The 21,562-nt window shown below is 36.6% G+C and overlaps 2 protein-coding genes across 2 annotated transcripts in view; both read left to right on the top strand.

Annotated features, from left to right (window-relative positions):
* LOC307126511 (uncharacterized protein) overlaps positions 1-21,562 on the top strand; it is a 965,522-nt gene that overhangs the window by 273,104 nt on the left and 670,856 nt on the right. The window lies entirely within an intron of this gene.
* LOC307127227 (uncharacterized protein) lies at positions 6,512-20,387 on the top strand. The gene is made up of 3 exons (XM_079818346.1): positions 6,512-6,543; positions 9,747-9,881; positions 18,501-20,387. Exons 2-3 carry the CDS (start codon positions 9,797-9,799, stop codon positions 19,979-19,981), a joined length of 1,566 nt encoding a protein of 521 aa, XP_079674472.1. The 5' UTR covers positions 6,512-6,543; positions 9,747-9,796; the 3' UTR covers positions 19,982-20,387.

The raw sequence follows: 21,562 nt of genomic DNA, 5'->3' as shown, positions 1-21,562 counted from the left end.
ACACCCAGGTTCCTCACTGACGACGAGGACTTGACAGAACAGCCATCAAGTGTTAGACAGTATTCTAGGTTACTACTTGTGGAGCTTTTTTGTCCAATAATTAAAAATAATTTTTTTTCTGAATTGAGTTGCAGGAAATTACCGGTCATCCAATGTTTTATATCAGCTATGCATTCCGTTAATCTTGTGAATTGGTAAGTTTCTTCAGGGCGTGAAGAAATATAGAGCTGAGTATCGTCAGCATAACAATGAAAACTAACGCCATGCTTCCTAATGATATCTCCCAGTGGTAGCATGTACAGGGTGAAGAGTAGCGGTCCTAGCACTGAGCCTTGTGGTACTCCATACTGAACTTGCGATCGGTGTGACATATCTTCATTTACTACTACAAACTGATAAAGGTCGCATAGGTATGATTTAAACCATGATAATGCAATTCCACTAATACCTACATCATTTTCGAGTCTATTCAAAAGAATGTTGTGGTCGATATTATCAAATGCAGCGCTAAGATCGAGTAACACTAATAGAGAGATACAGCCACGATCGGATGATAAGAGCAAATCATTTGTAACTCTGACGAGAGCAGTCTCAGTGCTATGATACGGTCTAAATCCTGACTGGAAATCCTCACAGGTACCATTTCTTTCTAAAAAAGGAACATAATTGTGAAGACACTGCCTTTTCAAGTATTTTTGACAGAAAGGGTAGATTTGAGATTGGTCTATAATTGACTAAATCTGTAGGATCAAGTTGCGTTTTTTTAATAAGTGGTTTAATAATAGCCAACTTAAAAGTTTTCGGTACATATCCTAATGACAAAGATGAATTAATGATATTAAGAAGAGGATCTATGACCTCTGGTAGCATCTCTTTTAATAGCCTAGTTGGTATAGGGTCAAGCATACATGTTGTCGATTTTGATGATTTAACGAGTTTAGCCAATTCTTCTTCTCCTATAGCAGTGAATGAGTGTAATTTTTCCTCAGTGACACTACAATGCTCTGTCTGATGTGATGCTGTATTAGACAGCTGCATGGTTTAAAAATTTTTCCTAATATTATCAATCTTACATGTGAAGAAGTTCATAAAGTCATTACTGCTGTGTAATCATCAGAAGTTGAAGCTTTATTTTTGGTTAATTTAGCCACTGTATCGAATAAATACCTTGGGTTGTGTTTGTTTTCTTCCAAGAGAGTTGAGAAATAAGCAGATCTAGCAGTTTTTACGGCCTTTCTGTATGTGATCATGTGCTCTTTCCACGAATTACGAAATACCTCTAATTTTGTTTTCTTCCAGCTGCGCTCCATTTTTCTGGCTGCTGTTTTAAGGGCCCAGGTGTGCTCGTTGTACCACGGCGTTGGACTATTTTCTTTAATCTTCTTTAAGCGCAGAGGAGCAACTGTGTCTAAAGTACTGGAAAAGAGAGAGTCAATAGTTTCTGTTGCAACATCGAGTTCTTCTATTCTATCTGGGATGCTGAGCAGATGATACTGATGAGGGAGATTATTTAAAAAGCAATCTTTAGTAGCGGCAGTGATTGTCCTGCCATTTTTAAAGCGAGGGGGCGGCTTTGCAACCTTAGCTAAATTAAGTATACATGATACTAAGTAATGATCTGAGATGTCATCGCTCTGCTGCAGAATTTCAACGGTATCAACATTTATTCCATGTGACAATATTAGGTCTAAAGTATGGTTATGGCGATGAGTGGCTCCTGACACGTGTTGCCTAACTCCAATAGAGTTTAGTGTGTCTTTAAATGCTAATCCCAATACGTCTTTTCCGTTGTCTACATGGATATTAAAATCACCAACAATTAGTACTTTATCTACGGCCAGTACTAACTCTGATAGAAAATCAGCAAATTCTTTGATAAAGTCTGTATTATGCCCAGGTGGCCTGTATACAGTAGCTAACACAAATGTTGAACGGGTTGTATCATGTACACTACATAGCGTTACATAAAGCACCAAAACTTCGAAGGAATTATATTTGAAACTAGACTTCTGAGTAATACTTAAGATATTATTATAAATTACAGCAACCCCTCCCCCTTTACCTTTCAGACGCAGCTCATGTTTATAACAATAATCTTGGGGGGTGGACTCATTTAAGGTAATGTAGTCGTCAGGTTTTAGCCAGGTTTCTGTCAAACAGAGCACATCTAGATTATTATCTGTAATAATATCATTAACAATAAGCGCTTTTGGGGAAAGGGATCTAATATTCATCAACCCAAGCTTTATAAATTGTTCATCTGTATTATATATTTTGTTTATTTGTTGGACGTCAATTAAATTTTTACTGTTGAATGGTTTTGATGTTTTTTTGTATTTACTAATTCGGGGAACAGACACAGTCTCTATATGATAATATCTAGGTGAAAGAGTCTCTATGTGCTGGTGAGGCCTCCATAGGGAGCAAAGCAATTGATCTTGAGTGTAAATTGCTTTGCACTCTATGGAGGCCTCACTGAGCCTTCAGATTTCAACAAAAAGGTCTTAATTTGTGGAACGGCATGAGGGTGAGTAATGAATGACATTATTTTCATTTTTGGGTGAACTAACCCTTTAAACTGACACGTGTCGTTAGTTCAGAGACTTTGCTCGTAAATGTACTGAAAATATTAATAGACATTTAAGTGTTCCATGAAAAATTCTGGAGGTTTTCCTGCTACCTCGACATGCTTGGTTTCAAGGTGTCGTATCTGTATCTGTAACAAAGTATCTGTAACAAAGTTCGTAGTTATGGGAAGAAGGAGGCGGGAACCGGCGAACGTGCAAAAGACTTTAATGAATAAATAAACGAACTGAAAGTAAAAAAGGCATTCTCCTCACATATGACTGCCGAGCACACATAATAAAACATAAACAAAACACAACATAAAATCCAGGCCTGGTCCTCTCTCGTCCTTCACTATCGTCGCTCCTTCTTTTATGCGTCCGATCTCCTCCGTTTGACACGAGACGGTGTAGCGCTCATTATCACTCACCACCAGCCTCGTCCTGTTCTTACGGTCCCTCAACCTCGCTGCTTGCCACATACCTCCATCGCCCCTCGCAGGCCGGGGGAGGCTACTCCCGAGACTGCGCACTACTCCCCCCCCACCCCTCTGGGGGGGACCGATCATGGCGGTCACGGCAACTGGAGGTAAGGACAGACGAGGCGAGAGAAAAGGAGCCGGAAGCATGAGGAGCGAGAGAGGGGAGAGAGGAGAAAGAAAAAAAAAATCTTCGTCTGGTTCCCGGACTCACTGCTGCTCGGTCCTCAGCCAGCCGAGAGGCTCTTCCTTGCGGTGCCATGCGATGGTACTGGACGCTCGGTGGATGGCTCGATCCTCCTCCGCCCCCTGGCTGGCTGGCGATGGCTCCTCCAGCTGAGGGCAGCCGACAGCGAGTCCCGTGCTCCCTGCTCCTCCCCATCATGGCGGACGGCAGCAGGCTCCAGCCCACGGCAAACGCCGGCGACTTTTTTGTAGGTATTGGCTATTAAATGTGTCTACCGAATTTCATACTCGTACGTGAAAAGTACCGCGAATGCCGCTTAATTGAAATTTTGTAGGTGGCGCTATCGAGCCATTTTGCCTAATTCTGAAGCCCATATCAGATGTAAATTTTCACCTCTTAAGGCGCAAATGTAAAGTTTCATGAGTTTTTGAGCATGTTTAGGCCCTCAAAGATGCAATTCATTTCGGAAGAAAAATAGGCTGAGCAATTATAATTACAATAGGGTCCTCACACCATTGGTGCTCGGGCCCTAATAAACTGACGCATAAATGTATTATGAGCCAGAATGCAGAAGTTTGCTGACCCCTTGGGAATTATTATCACTTAATAGGCTATCGACTGTTGGATCGTCTTTCTACGAGTCATCAAGAAATTATGGTTCTATTCTATCTAAAGAAATGTGAGGTCATCGTGTGAATACATATTTCTCCAAATTTGCACACTTTTGAACTAAAAGTTTGTAGCCTTGTGTACCGAAGCACCGCGATAAAAAATAAATAGGCGCAAACGCAATTGAATATGTACAGGTTTGTGTCTCGTTATTTTATTCAGAATATCAATAACTACGGATTGATTTTGCAAGGTTTTGCATTCCTATCTGAAATTAAGAATGATTAGTGTCATTGTAAATAATTGTCAGAAATTGAAGCTATCTAATCTAATACTTCAAAGCTCAATATTAAATCAGAATATTTATTGTAAAAATGTTTCCAAAAATAGTCTATATAGGCTATATAACACCACTGTGGTTTGTGATTTATTTTCAAGGAGGAACAAAACATCCCCCCTGTTTTTTTTTTTCACAAATTGCAACCTGAAAACAGATATACATAAATAAATGAAAAAATAAATAAATGTGGCAAAAAGTATAAATACTCATTTATTTATTTATTTATTTCATTTCTTAGTATGTATTTATTTATTATGTCAGCTTTAAAATTCCATAGGTTTTAAACCCCAAATCCTTTACTTATAAAACTCTTCATTAACAATTATTCAGTACTTTCAATGTAGCTAGCTAGTTTGATAGTAGCTTGTTGTGTAACTACTTTTTCAGAAGGGTAGCTTGACTGTATCTTAACTACTTTAACATATGAGTAGCTTGTAATTTGTCAAACTATAGTTTCAGAGTAGATTCCCCAATACTGAAAATAACTTGTTCAGTTGTTAAAATGTTCAGTCGACTGGTAAATTATTGAACCTAAACACATTCTTGTTATCTGGGATTAGGCTATATGTGATTTATACATCTTTGTATAAATAATTTAAAATATAAAAAATTGCCGACTTTACATGAAAATATTTTATTTAATATTTTGTTAAGTGAACATTATATATATATATATATATATATATATATATATATATATATATATATATATATATATATATATATATATATATAATTTTGACTCTAAATATTTGTGTACACTACACTAAAATGTGTTTTGGATTTATGGTGTAGAAGAAAGTCTCAGTGGTGTTCAGCAGATGTTTACAAATCTAAAGGTATTGATTATGCTTAGAAAAAAATATGTTTTTTGTGACATTCACCTCTCTCTCTCTCTCTCTCTCTCTCTCTCTCTCTCTCTCTCTCTCTCTCTCTCTCTCTCTCTCTCTCTCTCTCTCTCTCTCTCTCTCAATAAATGAAGAGTTTCGTTGCAAAACGAGATATATCCATTTTGAGAAATGTTGGTTATTTGACATTATTATTTAAGACATCAACAGTCAAGTTCATTCACAATTTTTTGTACATTAAACTATTACTTGAGCTCAGTGAAGGCCGGGACACAATATTCTTCAAATCCAGGATATTTTTTATTTAATTTTATGTCCATAAATAAGTCAAAAACCATGCCAAAATGCAACATATTTATCTTAACATTGTCAAACATCTTAAATTGGTTAAAAAAACAATACATCATAAATATATGGAATAGTATATACAAAGATTGATTAATAATAATAAGATTCCGAGTTAGTTTTGGTCAGAACATACACAACATAACGTTTTTTTTTTTTTTTTTTTTTGCAAAACGCTATATATCCACCTTATAATCTACTACGTAATACCATTAAGAAAAGCTAGTGAATCAATGTTTTGTGTGTGTGTGTGTGTGTGTGTGTGTGTGTGTGTGTGTGTGTGTGTGTGTGTGTGTGTGTGTGTGTGTGTGTCGGCATGACAGACCAACATTACTCGCAGTCGCACGATGACAACAATTAATCTTTGGATGTTTTCCCTCCCCTGAATGCCTTGCCCGTTTGTCTTCTCCCTTTGATGATTTTCTTAAGATGCCTTCCTCTTTCTCCCAACAGCAGCTGGAATGACCGGCTCCAATCCGTCATCGAAATCCATAACGTTAGCTTGACTCTGAAGCTTTGATTCTCTGACTGACAGACAGCTGTTGATCAGTGACTTAGCCTACGTGACTGACAGCTCGCCTACAGTATAAACTGGTAAACGTTTTTTAGTTAGCCTATTGAATCCTCTTTTTAAAAATATGTTTTTTGTTTTGATATTATCGTTAAATCACTGAGCAAACTCGGAGCACTTCACCGGCGGTGACTCTCTCCTCGCGTGACATCCTGAGCTCGTGCAGCGTCCTAAACGTTCTATATCGCACTTTGTAAAGAAACTGGGCTGGCGGATATCGCGTTTTGTGAAAAAATACATTTTGTAGTTGGCTTAAAATGTACATTTTCAAATCTTATTAATGGCAGCAATTCACACATAGATTAAGGTACATCTAAACAGTGATTTCCAATAATAAAATCCAAATGTCAAAAAATGGCGTTTATCGCGTTTTGCAACCAAACTCTTCAAATATAGATAGATAGATAGATAGATAGATAGATAGATAGATAGATAGATAGATAGATAGATAGATAGATAGATAGATAGATAGATAGATAGATAGATAGATAGATAGATAGATAGATAGACGTATGAACAGGACTTTTATTTTGAACTGACGACATGACGTAATAATTGTGCGCCGTACATCTGCGTCTGTTGTGATTCGGCTGGACAGAGGTTTGTGGTTTTAAGCGGTACTAACCGTTCAATTTATGGGTTTTATAAGTGATGTAAATTAATGAATTATTATTGAATGTATCGTCTGACTGTTTTATCTAACATTAATGAACGTTATTTGTGTCAGTAAAGCTCATCGCATCCACACATGAGTAACAGAAAAGGTGCGTCTCATTTCGCTCCCTGTATCGTGAATCAGTTGATCACAACCAGTGCAGTAACCATTGTTTTACTTGTGTAGTAAAATCATAACACAAAATGGCGTTACAAAACAGGTTCTGAATCAACAATAAACCAATAGTAACTACAACATTAACCATGGTTTTACTGCAGCACATATAGCTTAACTATGTTTTTTTTGGTAGTATAAATAATTTTTTTCACTCACCGGCCAATTTGGCTACCAAATTTTTATAATTTACCGGCCACTCAGAGCTTTTACTAGCTAAACAAATAATAAAGGAGGATAAATAAACCAGATTAACGATGTCACAGTTTATATATTTAGATTTTATATGTTAATTTCTTAAAACAAAATCCTGTCATCCAGAGCAATCTCCTCCCTTCCTCTTTCATCTTCATCACCAAAAAATTTATTTTAGTTGGACAGCTATTCAGTACAAAGAATATCAAACACCACATGGAACAAATCAAAGTCGTCTCATGATAAACCAGGGTCAGCGAAGATTTTGTTGGAAAATAATGTCTTTGTTGCGTAATTACGTATGTTCAAGTAGCCAGATGTGCGCAGATTCTGCGCAATGCGCTGTATTTAATATATCATGATGACTCATGAGTTGAGTATTTGCACAAAAATCTGCACAGATTTGGGATAAAAAACTTTTCCAGCAAAGTGAGTAAAAATAAGTAACCCGCCAAATTGGCTAGTGATTTGACAGCGTTACCTGCCACAATTAATTTTTACCTGCATTTGGCTGGTGTTAATTTCAAACCCTGTATAATGATAATAAACACAACCAATTTGTGGTTTGACTATAGTATGTTTACCGACTCATTTATACTGTAGGAGAAATAGCATGATTTTGTAATGAAAACTTAAAAAATGTCAGTAATGGAACAATTGCTGTTATTGGAAACAATTGCAGTAATTAAAAACTTTTTATTAACTTTGCAACCACATGTCAACTAACTCTCATTAGAGTATTTATAGATTGTCTTCATATCTGCAAAGACCTTATTTAGATGGACAGTCTTACTGACTAGTCTGTAACTTGTCAAGTGCATGTCAACTTATTCTACTAAACAGTCTACTAATACTCTAATGATACTCTAAGATATGGTTTATACCATCCCCTCTTTTTGGGAGGCTTATGCATGAATATTATTATTATTAGTTATTATTCTAATAGTCAGCATACAAGTGCATATTCCATGTGAGCGATCTCTGATTGCTGGTTCTCTCAGGCTGTTGGTGCACTTTTGTCGTTTGAAAGGTCACATCACAGCTTTTCTTTACTGCCAACATGCAAACTTAAAGGGATAGTTCACCCTAATTAAGTCATCATTTGTACTACTTCAATATTATTTTGTAAAATTGTAGTTCATTGTTCTGAATAATTTTGTTACATGCAAGAACATGTATATTTTCTTTCAGATGATGTAACTGCTGTAATAAAGTCTGTATCATAGAATAGTAACTTGTCATTCTGTTTTTATTTTTTAGATGTTTATTGAACAACTGTTTATGTAATACAAGGCGCTTTAAAACCATGGTTCAACTATTGTAATACAACCCTAGTTAATGTGTGGTATATGAACCATGGTTAGCACCAAAACAAAACATGGTTACTACAGTTGCATTTTTACTGTATTATTACTACAATATTACTATAGTGGAACCATTGTGCCAAAAACACAAATGTGAAATGACAATACAAATGTTTTCATAACAGTATAATCGAGTATGTAGGCTAATATACACATTATTAACTACCAAATATAAATCATAACTAAGTCTCCGTATATTTTGTATTCCCTATTAAGCACTAGAGTTTTAATTTAGAGCAGGGGTTTTCAAAGTGTGCCTCCCTTTTCACATAATCCACACAATGGCGCCCCCCTCCCCCCAGTTATTATCGGAATAATAACAATTTCATATTTTTTAAACTTAGAACAATGAAACGTTTTTAAAACTTAAAATAATGAAAAACTTTTTAAAACATAGATTAAAATAATGAAACAAAAACAATGATGCTTCCATATGAAAAGAACAGAACAGCTCAATTTAAAATTTTAAGAACTGTCATTCCCACTCAAAACAGTCAGATGATCTGTAACAGAGAGAAAGAACTTTTACTTAAATTTTTTGGCCACATCAGTGGATTCGTCAATTTGGAGTGTAAAAATTTGGATGTGTCTGGATGTGCCATGTCTGAGATGCGCCGACTTATTGTGTTGTCAGATAGTGGAACAGAATCGATCTTAGAAGTTGCTGCCTCTCCTACCGTCAGAGAATATATGTCTTTCGTTGCCGACAGAACTAACGTCTCTCCAATGGTATGTGCTTTGCCTGCCAAGGCTATACGCAATGCAATTTTTTTTACGGTCTATGAATGCAACGCGATATGCCAAAAAGCAAAAATCTCTTGACAAACCACACATAAAGGTTGTGGTTCATCAATTGTTTCTGTCCACGTAAATCCTAAACTCATATACTGATCGTCATATCGTCATCTTTTGGGTTTAAGCTCTGAATTTAAAGGGGGTCTCAGAAATCACTCCATTGTAGGCCATTAATAGGCATATACCTGTATCGGCGGGCTTGCCAAAAAGTAGCGAATTCACAGCTGCATTCTGGGTAAAACATTTTTATTTTATTTTTGCCTTATTATATTTAGTATTGTTTAAATAAAAACATTTAAATATAGAAAAAATAAACAAATTATTAGGCTATATATATTTTTTTATTTTTACCACTCTCCAGGCCTCCCCTGGCATGCTCTGGTGCCCCCCCAGGGGAGGCGCGCCCCACACTTTGAAAACCCCTGATTTAGAGCACTAGATCTGAGTGCTAATCAGTCCATTAAAGTCCATTATATCAATACTTTTCACTGACTCCCTTACCAGTGCGCTAACTACTGAACTAGGGAGCTGATTGAGATGCACCCGGAGATATAGTTTGGATGTATTTTTCTTTGTTAATTGTTCTCATCTTAAACATGACAAATTGTCCAAACACACAGAAAAACTCCTGGTGAAGCGACTGAGATCCATGTGATGCACTACTATAAAGATGGCGTTTATTAAAGAAGAGATTGAAGACACGAAGATTGAGGAAACATTCAGAGTGAAACAAGAAGATACTGAGGAACAAACAGGTTGGTTTCATTCTCAAAGCTGAACTCAGTCATTTGATCCTACAGATGATATTTATACAAATTATATTTTTTGAAGAATGTCATACGAGTGTTCTATATTATTGGCATAGAGCGGATATTGAGATCAGATAAGACAAAAGGTGTATTCAACATCGGCTAGATGTAACCCATTGGTTACCCAAACTGGGGTGCGCTGAGTTATGAAAAGGGGGGTGCGACAAGGCTGAGGGATAGTGTACAGTCAGCAGATTATTATGCAAAAGAAAGCTACAGGGTGATAAAATACTACACTTTGTCATTTTCCCGGTTATTATGCGGCTACTTGCCAGATAAGTAAATAGTTGAACACAAAATATTAATTTGACATATTTTTGTCCTGTTTTCCAATACAAATATCTAAACAAGTTATGTAAACAAATTCAATATCTAAACAAAATGTAACAAAATTAAGCGAGTTTATGCTTAAAACAATAACAAATATTTGTCAAAACTTCTAAATGAAGCTGATTTTTCTGAGCTCACTGGCAGATTTGTTCTTATTTTAGTCATAACATTTTTGATCGATTTCATAGAAAACAAGAATTCATATTGTTTACAACCTTTACAAACCAGAATTGGAGGGTTTAACTCAGGATGTCTAAGCAAACAATTCACCAGGCAGAATTTCAGTGGAGCAAAACTTAACTTTCTTTATTATTCATAAAGCATGGGAGAGAGGATTGGGAGAAAACTGTACCTCAGGTATTTCTTTTTTTCTCAAGTTGCTCCTTGTGACATCAAATTACACCTGGAAGCCTGGCAGAAGAGATGTAGGATTAGTCAAGGTGGTTCAGTCTACTCACATCCCCCACGAGACCTCTATATTCTTAAGCGTGTTTGGGTTAAGACTAGGGCTGGGCAATAAATCGATTTTATCGATTAAGTCGAATGTGTAGTTTACGTTGACTTGTTTGAATGAAAATCTGTTTTCTCTTTAACATCCATCGAGGCTCCCGTAGTTCCGAATGGGCTCAACCCTCCCCCTGCGCGTTTGCCATAGAGATGCACAAACAACAAGGACAGTGTCATCTTACAACATACAGTGTCATTCGTAATTGGTTCGGTTTTTCGGCGTCAGTCGCAGAACAAACAATACCCCACTGCAAAGTCTGAACGGAACTGCGCTATTCATTTGAGCTGCGCTGCATGGACCGTTTATCAGCGTAAGCTCATACACGAGCCGGTCTCGTGACACCGATACACAACGCTGGGAGATCCAGTGAGAAAGAGTTTGAATTCACCACAGAATTAATAACATCGCCACTGCGAGATCTAGTGGAAGCGCTCGCCGCAGAATTCTCTGTTTTAAACCACGGAGATCAGATCAAACAGCGCTGACGAGGAAACCAGGAGAAATATTGAGCCATGAGCGAAGATCAGGGGTTTCAGTCACAAATCACCAACATTCACCATGGACTTAATGTAGTAACACCACATGGTATTGTGGAAGAAATAGTCCATTTTTTTTATGTTGTCATTATTCATCTCAGGGTTCGTACAACCTTTTGAGATTGAAATTCAAGCACTTTTCAAGGGTTTTCAGGAGCTTAACACTTTTTCCAGCCCTTCAAAGCTCTAAATATTATCCAATTTTAATGTTTTTTTTAATGTGATGATTTGTAAAACTAAAAGTTCAAAGGTGTAGACCACTTTGTGGCAAACAAGCACTTTTATTTGTAAAAAGACATGAAATTACCACTATAACCACGTAGATGGCAGCACAGGAGCACATATTGACTTATTAGCCATTTCAACTCCCTAAACAAAAGTAGGAAGTCCCAAAGTCTCATGAAAAACAAAAAAAATTGTGACTAAATTACCCAGAAACCAAGTAAAGCGGTCCTTTTATAATCACTGAAGCTGTCGATTAGTTCAGTGTGATAACCTATTTAATAAGAGCAGAATATTTAAATTTTCCCTGTAATTTTTTTGCAAATTACTGTTGTTAATAAAATTGAGTTTGATCTGCATATCAATTCATAAACCTTTGAATAGTTTATTCACATGCTGAAAGTTTTGGACCCCATGTGCTACCAAGCTGCAAATATTTTACAAAAACAAAATAAAGTTAACTTGTTTTGAACAATTTCTTTGTCATCTGCAGATTGTTTGAAGCAGGAGGAGAAAAAATCGATTTAAATCGTGAATTGTATTTTTGTGAAAAAAATTGGGGAATTTTTTTTAGTTCATATCGCCCAGCCCTAGTTAAGACTGGGCCTGGGCTGTGAACCATCCAGCACTCTGTCTGCTCACCTTCCCTGCTTTCCCGTACTGTGGCGTCTTTGTTCTCTTTTTTGTGGCTGATAATTGGGCCCAACAGCCTGCAGCTGAGGCTCCCTGTCAGAGGGGTATAGTTGGAGCTATCCTTGGTCCTGAACATCAGTGGGTAGCCCAACCTTGTGTCTGATGGTGCTCTCCGTGGTGCTGCAGGTGAACGTGCTGCGTTGTGAGAGACCGTGCTTCCTTCTGTCCGCCACAATATTATATGTTATTTTACATATGAAGTAAAAGTATCTTGATTTAGGAATCTAGGCTATTAGGATATTTTTACAAAAAAGAAGAAGAAAAAAAAACACTTTTGTGTATGCTTACTTCATAAAAATGTCATGCATCTCTCAGTTCAGTAGAATAAGGATGTTAGGAGTAGGGATGCAATGATTATAGATTTTGTTGGTACGATTATAGTCTGAGAAATAATCCCGGTTTCATGATTATCATGATTATTATGCATTCATTAATTTCACAACAATGTATTAAATCACATGAACACTCTTTAGATTTTAAAGTGGTATTTTTTGCTACCTTTTGAACCAGAAATAACACCGTAACCAAATAATACAGCAAAAAATAATATAAGACAAAAGTCCATCTCTCCCTTTGGAATTAAAGAAAGGTGACCTCTGCTCCGTAAACATCTGTCAGTGTGAGGGGAATAAACTGAACTGCTACTGTCACCAACTGTCATCCATTCGTATTCATTTAAATTACCTTTTAATAATTCATCTAATTTTACATGTGGCCTGAGAAAGTTGTATCTAGTATTTTGGTTTGTTTGTTTGCATCACTGATCAATTCAAACGTGCTTCCGCGCTGAGCCAGAGACGACGCGCTCTGTGTTTTTCATATATTACTATTCAACCACAGAGAATAGGTTTCAGAGATTTAAATAGACATTTAAATGAATTACTAGCCTATATAAAAAAGACATGTATAGTTTGTTATTCCATTGATATCTATGGAAGCTGCAATGATAATGCTTTCAATTATTATTTAAATAAATGTTTTATTCACATCAGATACACATTGATTGTGCATGAAACAAAGTTTGTTCTTCTCTTCTCCCATGTTCACTGGCCACTTCTATGTATATCGGGGAAAACTGATGAATTTATGTGATGTAAATAGATCCTCTGAATTGCAAACTCATTGCGTGTTATATCAACTAACATAATCATTATAAACGTGTTTAAACGACAAAACGCATTCATTTACACATATTTGACAATCGGAATATTCCTAACGTGATCATATAGCTTTAAGGACTGGGAACCTAGCTGACCAGCAAAGGCATGTGATGTGGCAGAACCTACAATCAACACCTCAGTTTTGCTCTCAACCTAAAACCGCGTAAAAAAAATACATTGCATTAAGCCAAATACACAGAATGTTCTTTTTAGAACCGTCATGTGGCCCCTTTAAAGACAACATTTGCTTCAAGTGAAAAACATTATTGACATCACTTCACTTTAACTTTTTGTCACACCAGTCACAACTTGCTGGTCAAAAAGTTTATTTCTTCTGTCTTTTGGCTGCATTAAAGAGGCTGCATTTTGCATACCCAGCTATGTCAAAAATAAAAATAAATAAATACTGAGACAGCCTGACAAAGTAACTTGGAATTTGGCAAGTTAATGTTACTGTAGCAACTAGTTTCCTAAGGTTAATTTAGTTAAAAATCATTACATTGCTGGCAGCAAACTTAACTCAGAATTGTAATACCACAAAAAGTGGTCTTAATCCATGGAAAAGAAGATAATGCCATTATCTTGATTCTGATTGACCAAAAGACTTGAGGCGCCACACCAAAAATGTTTTATTGGGAAAAAACTTTGTGACAACTGGGGAGACATCTATGGTCTCACTCACTCCAGGGATCCGTTCTTCATACCTCGCTTAAAGAGCACCTATCATGGCATTTAAAATGTTCCAAATATTGTTTTAGAAGTCCCCAACAACAGTTTTGCATGCATGCAATGACAAAAAAGACTTTAGTTTTCTTATAATATGCATTTATTTTTACCTGTTTTGACAGCGATTCTCAAATGATTCCTTTAGTGATTCACTTTTCAAAACCCCGCCTTTACGTGACGCTAATCTGCGGTGATTGGTCCGATGACCCAGTCAGTTGTGATTGGTATAGTCTGTGCAGATATTTTCGGAAACGGAACGCCCATCAAAGTCTTATAATGACAGTAATTTGTTAATATGTGTCAGGAGTTATGAATATGAAAACCGCGTCGGTACTGTTTGATTGTAATATGAGCCTCAGCTGATCTCATTCATAAAAAAACTCCTCACGAAGACTCGCGACAAATCAACATCCCTCAGGGCTTTTAGTTCAAAAGTGTGCAGATGAGGAGACATATTGATAGATTCTCATATGTCTGTGTCAAATTTCTAAACAGAGGAGTATTTTTTATTCAATACTTCCTCAAAATGGGCAGAAATAGCCTAATCATGAGCGATTGAGTCTCTTATGTGTTGTTTTCAATTCATACTGGCAGCCGGGGGGCGCTCTGTGCACATGTAATCCATATATGGTACAGACAGACGAAGAAGAACCATGTGCCATAATAAAAGTCCATAATAAAAGCTTCCTGAGATCGCGAAACATACATTTGACGACTAATAATAAACACTCAATCGCGACGATGTATGGTTTGTCTTCAAGCCACTTAGTCTTCAAATGCTCATCCTTGGGCAGATGAAAGAAGTTTGCTTTTGAGTCGCACTTCAGAACACAGCGTCTCATCGCCATGATGTTTTCTAGTTTTCACTGGCGTCTTGGAGCGCAATAAGTGGGCGTATCGTATTCAAATAACTTGACAAGTTGACGTCATCTAGTCAGAGAAAAAGCTTCGGTCTTCTAACGATTCTTAAAAATGACTCCGAGTCGACTCTTACTTTTGAAAGAAAATAACTATATATACGGTGCACTGTCATATTTCAAGCTATCACAGGATGTTTTTGTTCACTTAGATCTATGTTACACACTACATGAAAGGTAAATTTCAAAATTCCATGATAGGTGCTCTTTAATACATCTGAGATGATTGGACAGATCCCAGATCTTTTAATCGTGATAACTGATCTCTGGCTAATTTGGTTCTTCAAACGAATTTGCGGATTGGATTAAAATATCTGGATTAAATTATCTGAGATTACTGCGCGTTCTTGTGTTCCCTGAAGTGGGCAGATGCATCAATACTCCAAACTATGATCAGCAATGCAGCGACTGGCTGGCGTCAAGACAGCAACGTAATGACATCATATAATTAAAAAAGCCACCTGACAAAAAACTTGACAATTAAAAAAAAAAAAATTTCTGGACCTTTATAAGGAAACAGCCAAACGACCAAACAAACATAAAAGTTATAATAGACAATTTATAAATGTTTAAAAAAAAAAAACATGATTCCCAATTGTTTATATTCACGATTTTATAGTATTTGTACACCCTTTACATTTTTACATTCAAGATCAAGTTCTCTGCATCTCCTGCATCAAGCCATCCCATAATATCCATCATCACTCAAATGAATGCATGGCTCAGAGTAACTGTACAGCATGTGTGTGTAAGACTGCGGTAACATTATAAAGTTATTATTCTATCACAAATAAATCGCTCAATCAAGTGGCTGTGTCTATAGTATTATACACAACATTTTAATATTATTTTCAAATACATTTTTACATTATTATTATTTAATATAATTAGTATTGCCTCTGGTTCAGTAATGAACTCTTGTAATAAAGTAGCAGTGGCTGGGACAGATTTTAAGTATCACCTCAAGATGCAATCTAATCCTGTTTACATGAAATAAGCTGCTCCCGAGCAGGTTTAAGCTTACGGACCTGTTACTATGACAGCAAGTCCAGGATGAGCGTCAAAGAACCAAACAATCCAAGATCATGCCAAATCGCCAACAATCAAATCCAGCTAACTGAGTTAGCGACGTACGAAGAACGGACCCCAGGTTAGAAGCATTGTTTCTTTTTAGAATGACTTCCTTAAATAGATCATGCTCTTGGGCACAATCAAGCTTACATTCAGTACATTCTACATATTTCATCCCATTTTAATATATATACATTTTAATCTATATATTTTAGTGTCAACAATCAGCTGTTTTTAAAGAATACATGTGCATAAATGCGCCACTACCCCTTAATATGACAAAGTAAGTCAATCTGCGATGAATCACACATAAAGTAAAACAATACGAAGTAGTTCTCAGATGCCATGTTTGTTATTAGAGAAATTAGAGAAAGTTGTTGACTGAGTTAAATATTTGTATATAGTCTACAGAAGTAAATGTGACAGATCACACATGACAATTAACTTGGGCCCTTTTTATTATTATTATTTTTTTTTTTAGCTTTTATCTACATCACAAATTGCAGCGGAGCCTACAAAAACATTATATTCAAACTTGCACAATAACAGACATATAATTGACATATAACAATAACAGTTTGTGATGTAAAAATAACATCACAAATGGTGTGATAACATGGTGTGATTTCTCTGTAGTATCTTGTTTAATATGTGCAGGAAGAAGTGCTTTATTCTTGAAGGAGAGCTTATTTTGACCTGGAAGAACAGAGCAGGGATGTCGCCTCCACCAGAGGTCCCAGATTTGTGCCCATTGTACATCAATACTTTTACACATTTGTTGTAACTTATAAAGTCCAATTCTTAACATGTGTTAGTAACAACTGAGAAGTTGATCCAAATGATTGTTCCAGACTTACTTTATTTTGGTTTTGTATATTAAAGCCTGCTTTTTCTCAAGTTTATTTGTTGACACAATCCTTGTTAAATCCTAGGTTCTGCTGTATATTTTTGCCTGCTCCAGTGAGATTTGTGTTGGGTCCTGAGGGATCCTAATCTCAAAGTAGTCTACTGTGGGTTTTTGAGAAGGGGTTTGATAACCGCTAGCTTGAAAGAATATGAGACATGTCCCAGGGCTCGACATTAACGCTTGTCCACATGTCCGGGACAAGTGGATTTTTTGAAGGGGCAAGTGGACAAGAATTTGACTTGCCTGACGGACAAGTATCCTGAGTAAAACGTCAAAACTAAAAATAACTAGGGAATCACCAAAGTGCAATAATGATTCTGCATTCAGTTAGTGTAAGTGGAGATCGATAGTGGATAATAATACAAAACAAACGGACATTAACAAGGTTGTCCTGTTGAGGCTCGCGAAGCCTCTCGAGGAGAAAATCGAAAACATATGAGCGCCGCTCATACAAAGAAACTCAGTTAACATACACAGGTAAAATGGTGTAGTTTTTATATTTATAACATATGATACAGTTAAGCATCATCACACTAACAAGAGTGTTGTTTTCCTGAATACCATCACAACTGGAAATGACACTGATTTCGTAATAAACAATTAATTAACATTAAGTCACTTACATTTTAGATGCAATATGGACTGTATTTGTTCTATTTCAGCAGCAAAAATAGTTCCTAACAAATATCACAGCAGAACTGTAACGCATCTCACAGCAACAGTGTGTGTTAGTGAATGATTCAGCGTTTGAATGAATCGGTTGAATCAAAGATTCAGTGACCTATTCATAAACGACCGCCTAATTCTTGAATGAATCAGCCGTTTGAACGAATCGACTCAATGACTCGCTCATTAAGACGGTCACATGCTGCCACCTACGGGTGGTTTAATTTCATCTTTCCAACATTTCTTATTTGTATATTCAAAAATATTTAAAATAATCTCATAACATTATTTAATGCAGTTGTAATTTTGCAGTGTAAATGAGTTTGATTGGTTGATTGGTAACAGCCTATAGTATCTTATTCTAATTTAATCTATAGATCAAATTTAAGAATATAAAAGGAAAGCTGAAGCATAGCCTATATTTAATAAGATTATGGAAAAATGCCCTTTATAAAAAGGTAAAAATATCACAAATATGCATATTTAAATATGCCAAAGCTGATTAAACACTGGTGAGAATATTGCTTCAGAATAGATTATATTTACAAAAAAAATCCAGACAAGCAAATGTTTTACTCGGACAAGTGAATGACAGATTTACTTGTCCGAAGGACAAGCGTGTGAACAGGCTTAATGTCGAGCCCTGTGTCCTTAAGGAAGAAAACAGTTAACAATATTTACAAGAGGTTCTGAGATGACATTACATACTTTCAGTAGTTTTGGGGGTCTAGCAAAGATCTAGTGTACATGTTTTTGAATTTAATTTTGAAGTCCATTGCTTTGTAGCATTTAACTGGGGTTAACTTATATTTGTCTTTTTCTGCTTTAGACCTGATATTGCTGAAAGTTGAGAGTCAAGAACTGTATGATATGGAAGAAAAAGATCTTCATGAAAAACATCATGAATTCATGACTGGAGAAAAATCTTTTGGTGACTCGCAGACTGAAAATACTTCCTCACAAAAAAAAGCTAAAAAAAACGGAACTAGAAACTTTAAAGTCCACATGAGAATTCACAATGAAGAGAGACATTTCACCTGCCAACAGTGTGGGAAGAGTTTCTCACTGAAAGGAAATCTTAAAAAACACATGAGAATTCATACTGGAGAGAAGCCTTACACCTGCGGTCAGTGTGGAAAGAGTTTTACACAGAAGAAAAACCTTGATGCCCACATGAGAATTCACACTGGAGAGACCCCTTATACCTGCAAACTGTGTGGGAAGAGCTTCTCACTAAAAGGAAATCTTAAAACTCACATGAGAATTCACACTGGAGAAAAGCCGTTCATATGTCCTCAGTGTGGAAAAAGATTTAGACAGAAAAAAAACCTTGATGCCCACATGAGAATTCACACTGGACAGACCCCTTATACCTGCAAACTGTGTGGGAAGAGCTTCTCACTAAAAGGAAATCTTACAACTCACACGAGAATTCACACTGGGGCGAGCTCTTTCACTTGCCAACTGTGTGAGAAGAGTTTCTCACTCAAAGGAAATCTTAAAAAACACATGAAAATTCACACAGGAGAAAAGCCGTTCATATGCCCTCAGTGTGGAAAGAGTTTTAGACAGAAAAAAAACCTTAATGCCCACATGATAGTTCACACTGGACAGACCCCTTATACTTGCAAACTGTGTAGGAAGAGCTTTACACTAAAAGGAAATCTTAAAACTCACATGAGAATTCACACTGGAGAAAAGCCGTTCATATGCCCTCAGTGTGGAAAGAGTTTTAGACAGAAAAACAACCTTGATGCCCACATGAGAAGTCACACTGGAGAGAATCCTTATACCTGCAAACTGTGTGGGAAGAGCTTCTCACGTAAAGAAAGTTTTAGGATTCACATGAGAATTCACACTGGAGAGAAGCCGTGTGTATGTAGTCAGTGTGGAAAGAGTTTCAGGTGTAAAGGTACCCTTAATCACCACATGAAGACTCACTCAAGAAAGGAATATTTTATATGTCATCAGTGTGGAAGGAGTTTCACAGACAGGAAACATCTTAAGAATCATGTAATAACTCACACTGGAGAGAAGCCTTTTATGTGCCATTACTGTGGAAAGACTTGCATAAACAAATCAAACCTTGAGGTTCACATAAGAATTCACACTGGAGAGAAGCCTTTCACCTGCCCTCAGTGTGGAAAGAGTTTCACACGTAAAGGAAACCTTAACATTCATGTAAGAGTTCACAAAGGAGAGAGGCCTTACAAGTGTCTTCAGTGTGAGAAGAGTTTCACATTTCACACAATCTTGAAACGTCATTTGCAGACTCATTCTGAAAAGAAAATGCAGCGTTCCTCAGTGTAACGAGATTTAGAAAAAAAAGCACTTCCAACAATCACAAGCACATTCACTTTTGAGGACGACCAGTTGTGATCATTGTAATGTATTTTTTTTCTTTGCCACCACACTTACAGATGCATGCAAAAAGTCATGCAAATGTGAGACTGTGTTCTTTGTGAAAGAGTATGGCTCCAGAAAATATGCATATGTGTGAAATTAAGACTATGGTCACACCACAGCTGAATGTGGGCCACATCTGAAGTCCACCTTCATGACCACTTCTTTTATAAGAATCCTTCACTGCTGCTTTTTATTTTCTTTTGTGCATATGAACTCCACAGCGGACTATCTCCTTTGCTATAGTTTGAAATTCTATCTTGCATTGAAATGAAAATGTACCTGAAAGATTATAAATAAAGGACATAAATTGAACAAAACAATGAACAATGCACTGCATTATTTGATTCATCTTTATTGAATGAATGGACAGGTAAACATGTTTTCAATCTGGGCTGCAATATGGCTACTGTTGGGACTCATCCGGTGGCACAGATGATTCCAGCTGTGGGTTGTGTAACTGCTAAACATTCTAGCTGTTTCACTGCTGATTCTAGGTGTTTCTAGCTTATTTAATCAAGTCAATTTCAATTTACTGTAGTAATATCGGGACAAGTTTACTGACAATTACGGAACCCTGGAAATATCAGGCAATTTTTAAAAACTGTCATCAGGAAATAACATAGAAATATATTTCTAGTTATACTTGGCTCTAAAATATTTTTTATCAGCACACTTGATTCTTTGTTGTATTTCAGGTAGCATGTGTGTACATATACTTATTTTTGGTGCAATAAACAATTTGTTTTCCTTTTCATGTTAAATATTTATTAGAGAAAGTAATTTAAAATCCTATTGTAATGATGTTCAAGGCTAAGGGAAGGAGGTGGGAACCGGCAAACGTTAAACTTAAGTTTAATTTTAAAATAAACAAACAACAAAACGGAAGTAAAGAGCTAGCCCCTCATGGACGACTTTCGCATATAAACATACAACACAACATAAATAGTCCAGGCCTGGGGGGTATTCCAGAAAGCAGGTTATGTGACATACCTTGGTATGTTTAAGAGTAAGTAAGCGGGTAACCTCAACTTTCGGTTCCAAAAACGGAGGTAACTTTCAGGGTATGTAAGTCTGGAGCTCTGGAGCAGGTTATGTTCAGAGAGTGAGCTGCTATGGTTACCAGGGTTAGTTTGCTTAAAGGTCCTGTTCTTCGTGATCCCATTTTTCAAACTTTAGTTAGTGTGTAATGTTGCTGTTAGAGCATAAATAATACCTGTAAAATTGTAAAGCTCAAAGTTCAATGCCAAGCAAGATATTTTATTTAACAGAAGTTCCCTTTCAAAGCCTACAGCGAACGGCCGGTTTGGACTACATCCCTGTACATCCTGCTTTAATTACGTCAGTAGAATGCGAAAAAGGGGGCGTGGTCTTGTTGCTCTCCCACGTAGAGAAGAGGAAGTGTTGCGTTTGTAGAGTGTGTTTTTCTCCATGTCGTTGAGACGCTGTTATTTTCATCCCGGAGTCAAATCACCTTAGTTTGGCCTT

Source organism: Gobio gobio (genome assembly GCF_949357685.1).
Source record: "Gobio gobio genome assembly, chromosome: 5".
Lineage (NCBI taxonomy): Eukaryota > Metazoa > Chordata > Actinopteri > Cypriniformes > Gobionidae > Gobio > Gobio gobio.
Note: the sequence above shows the minus strand (reverse complement) of the source record. Positions and strands in the feature narration are given on the sequence as shown.

Bases quoted from the DNA above. Each gene is read 5' to 3' on its own strand.
- LOC307127227 (XM_079818346.1), top strand. From the start codon at position 9,797: ATGGCGTTTATTAAAGAAGAGATTGAAGACACGAAGATTGAGGAAACA. The intron at 9,882-18,500 runs GTTGGTTTCATT...TTTCTGCTTTAG, and splicing joins AGATACTGAGGAACAAACAG to ACCTGATATTGCTGAAAGTT.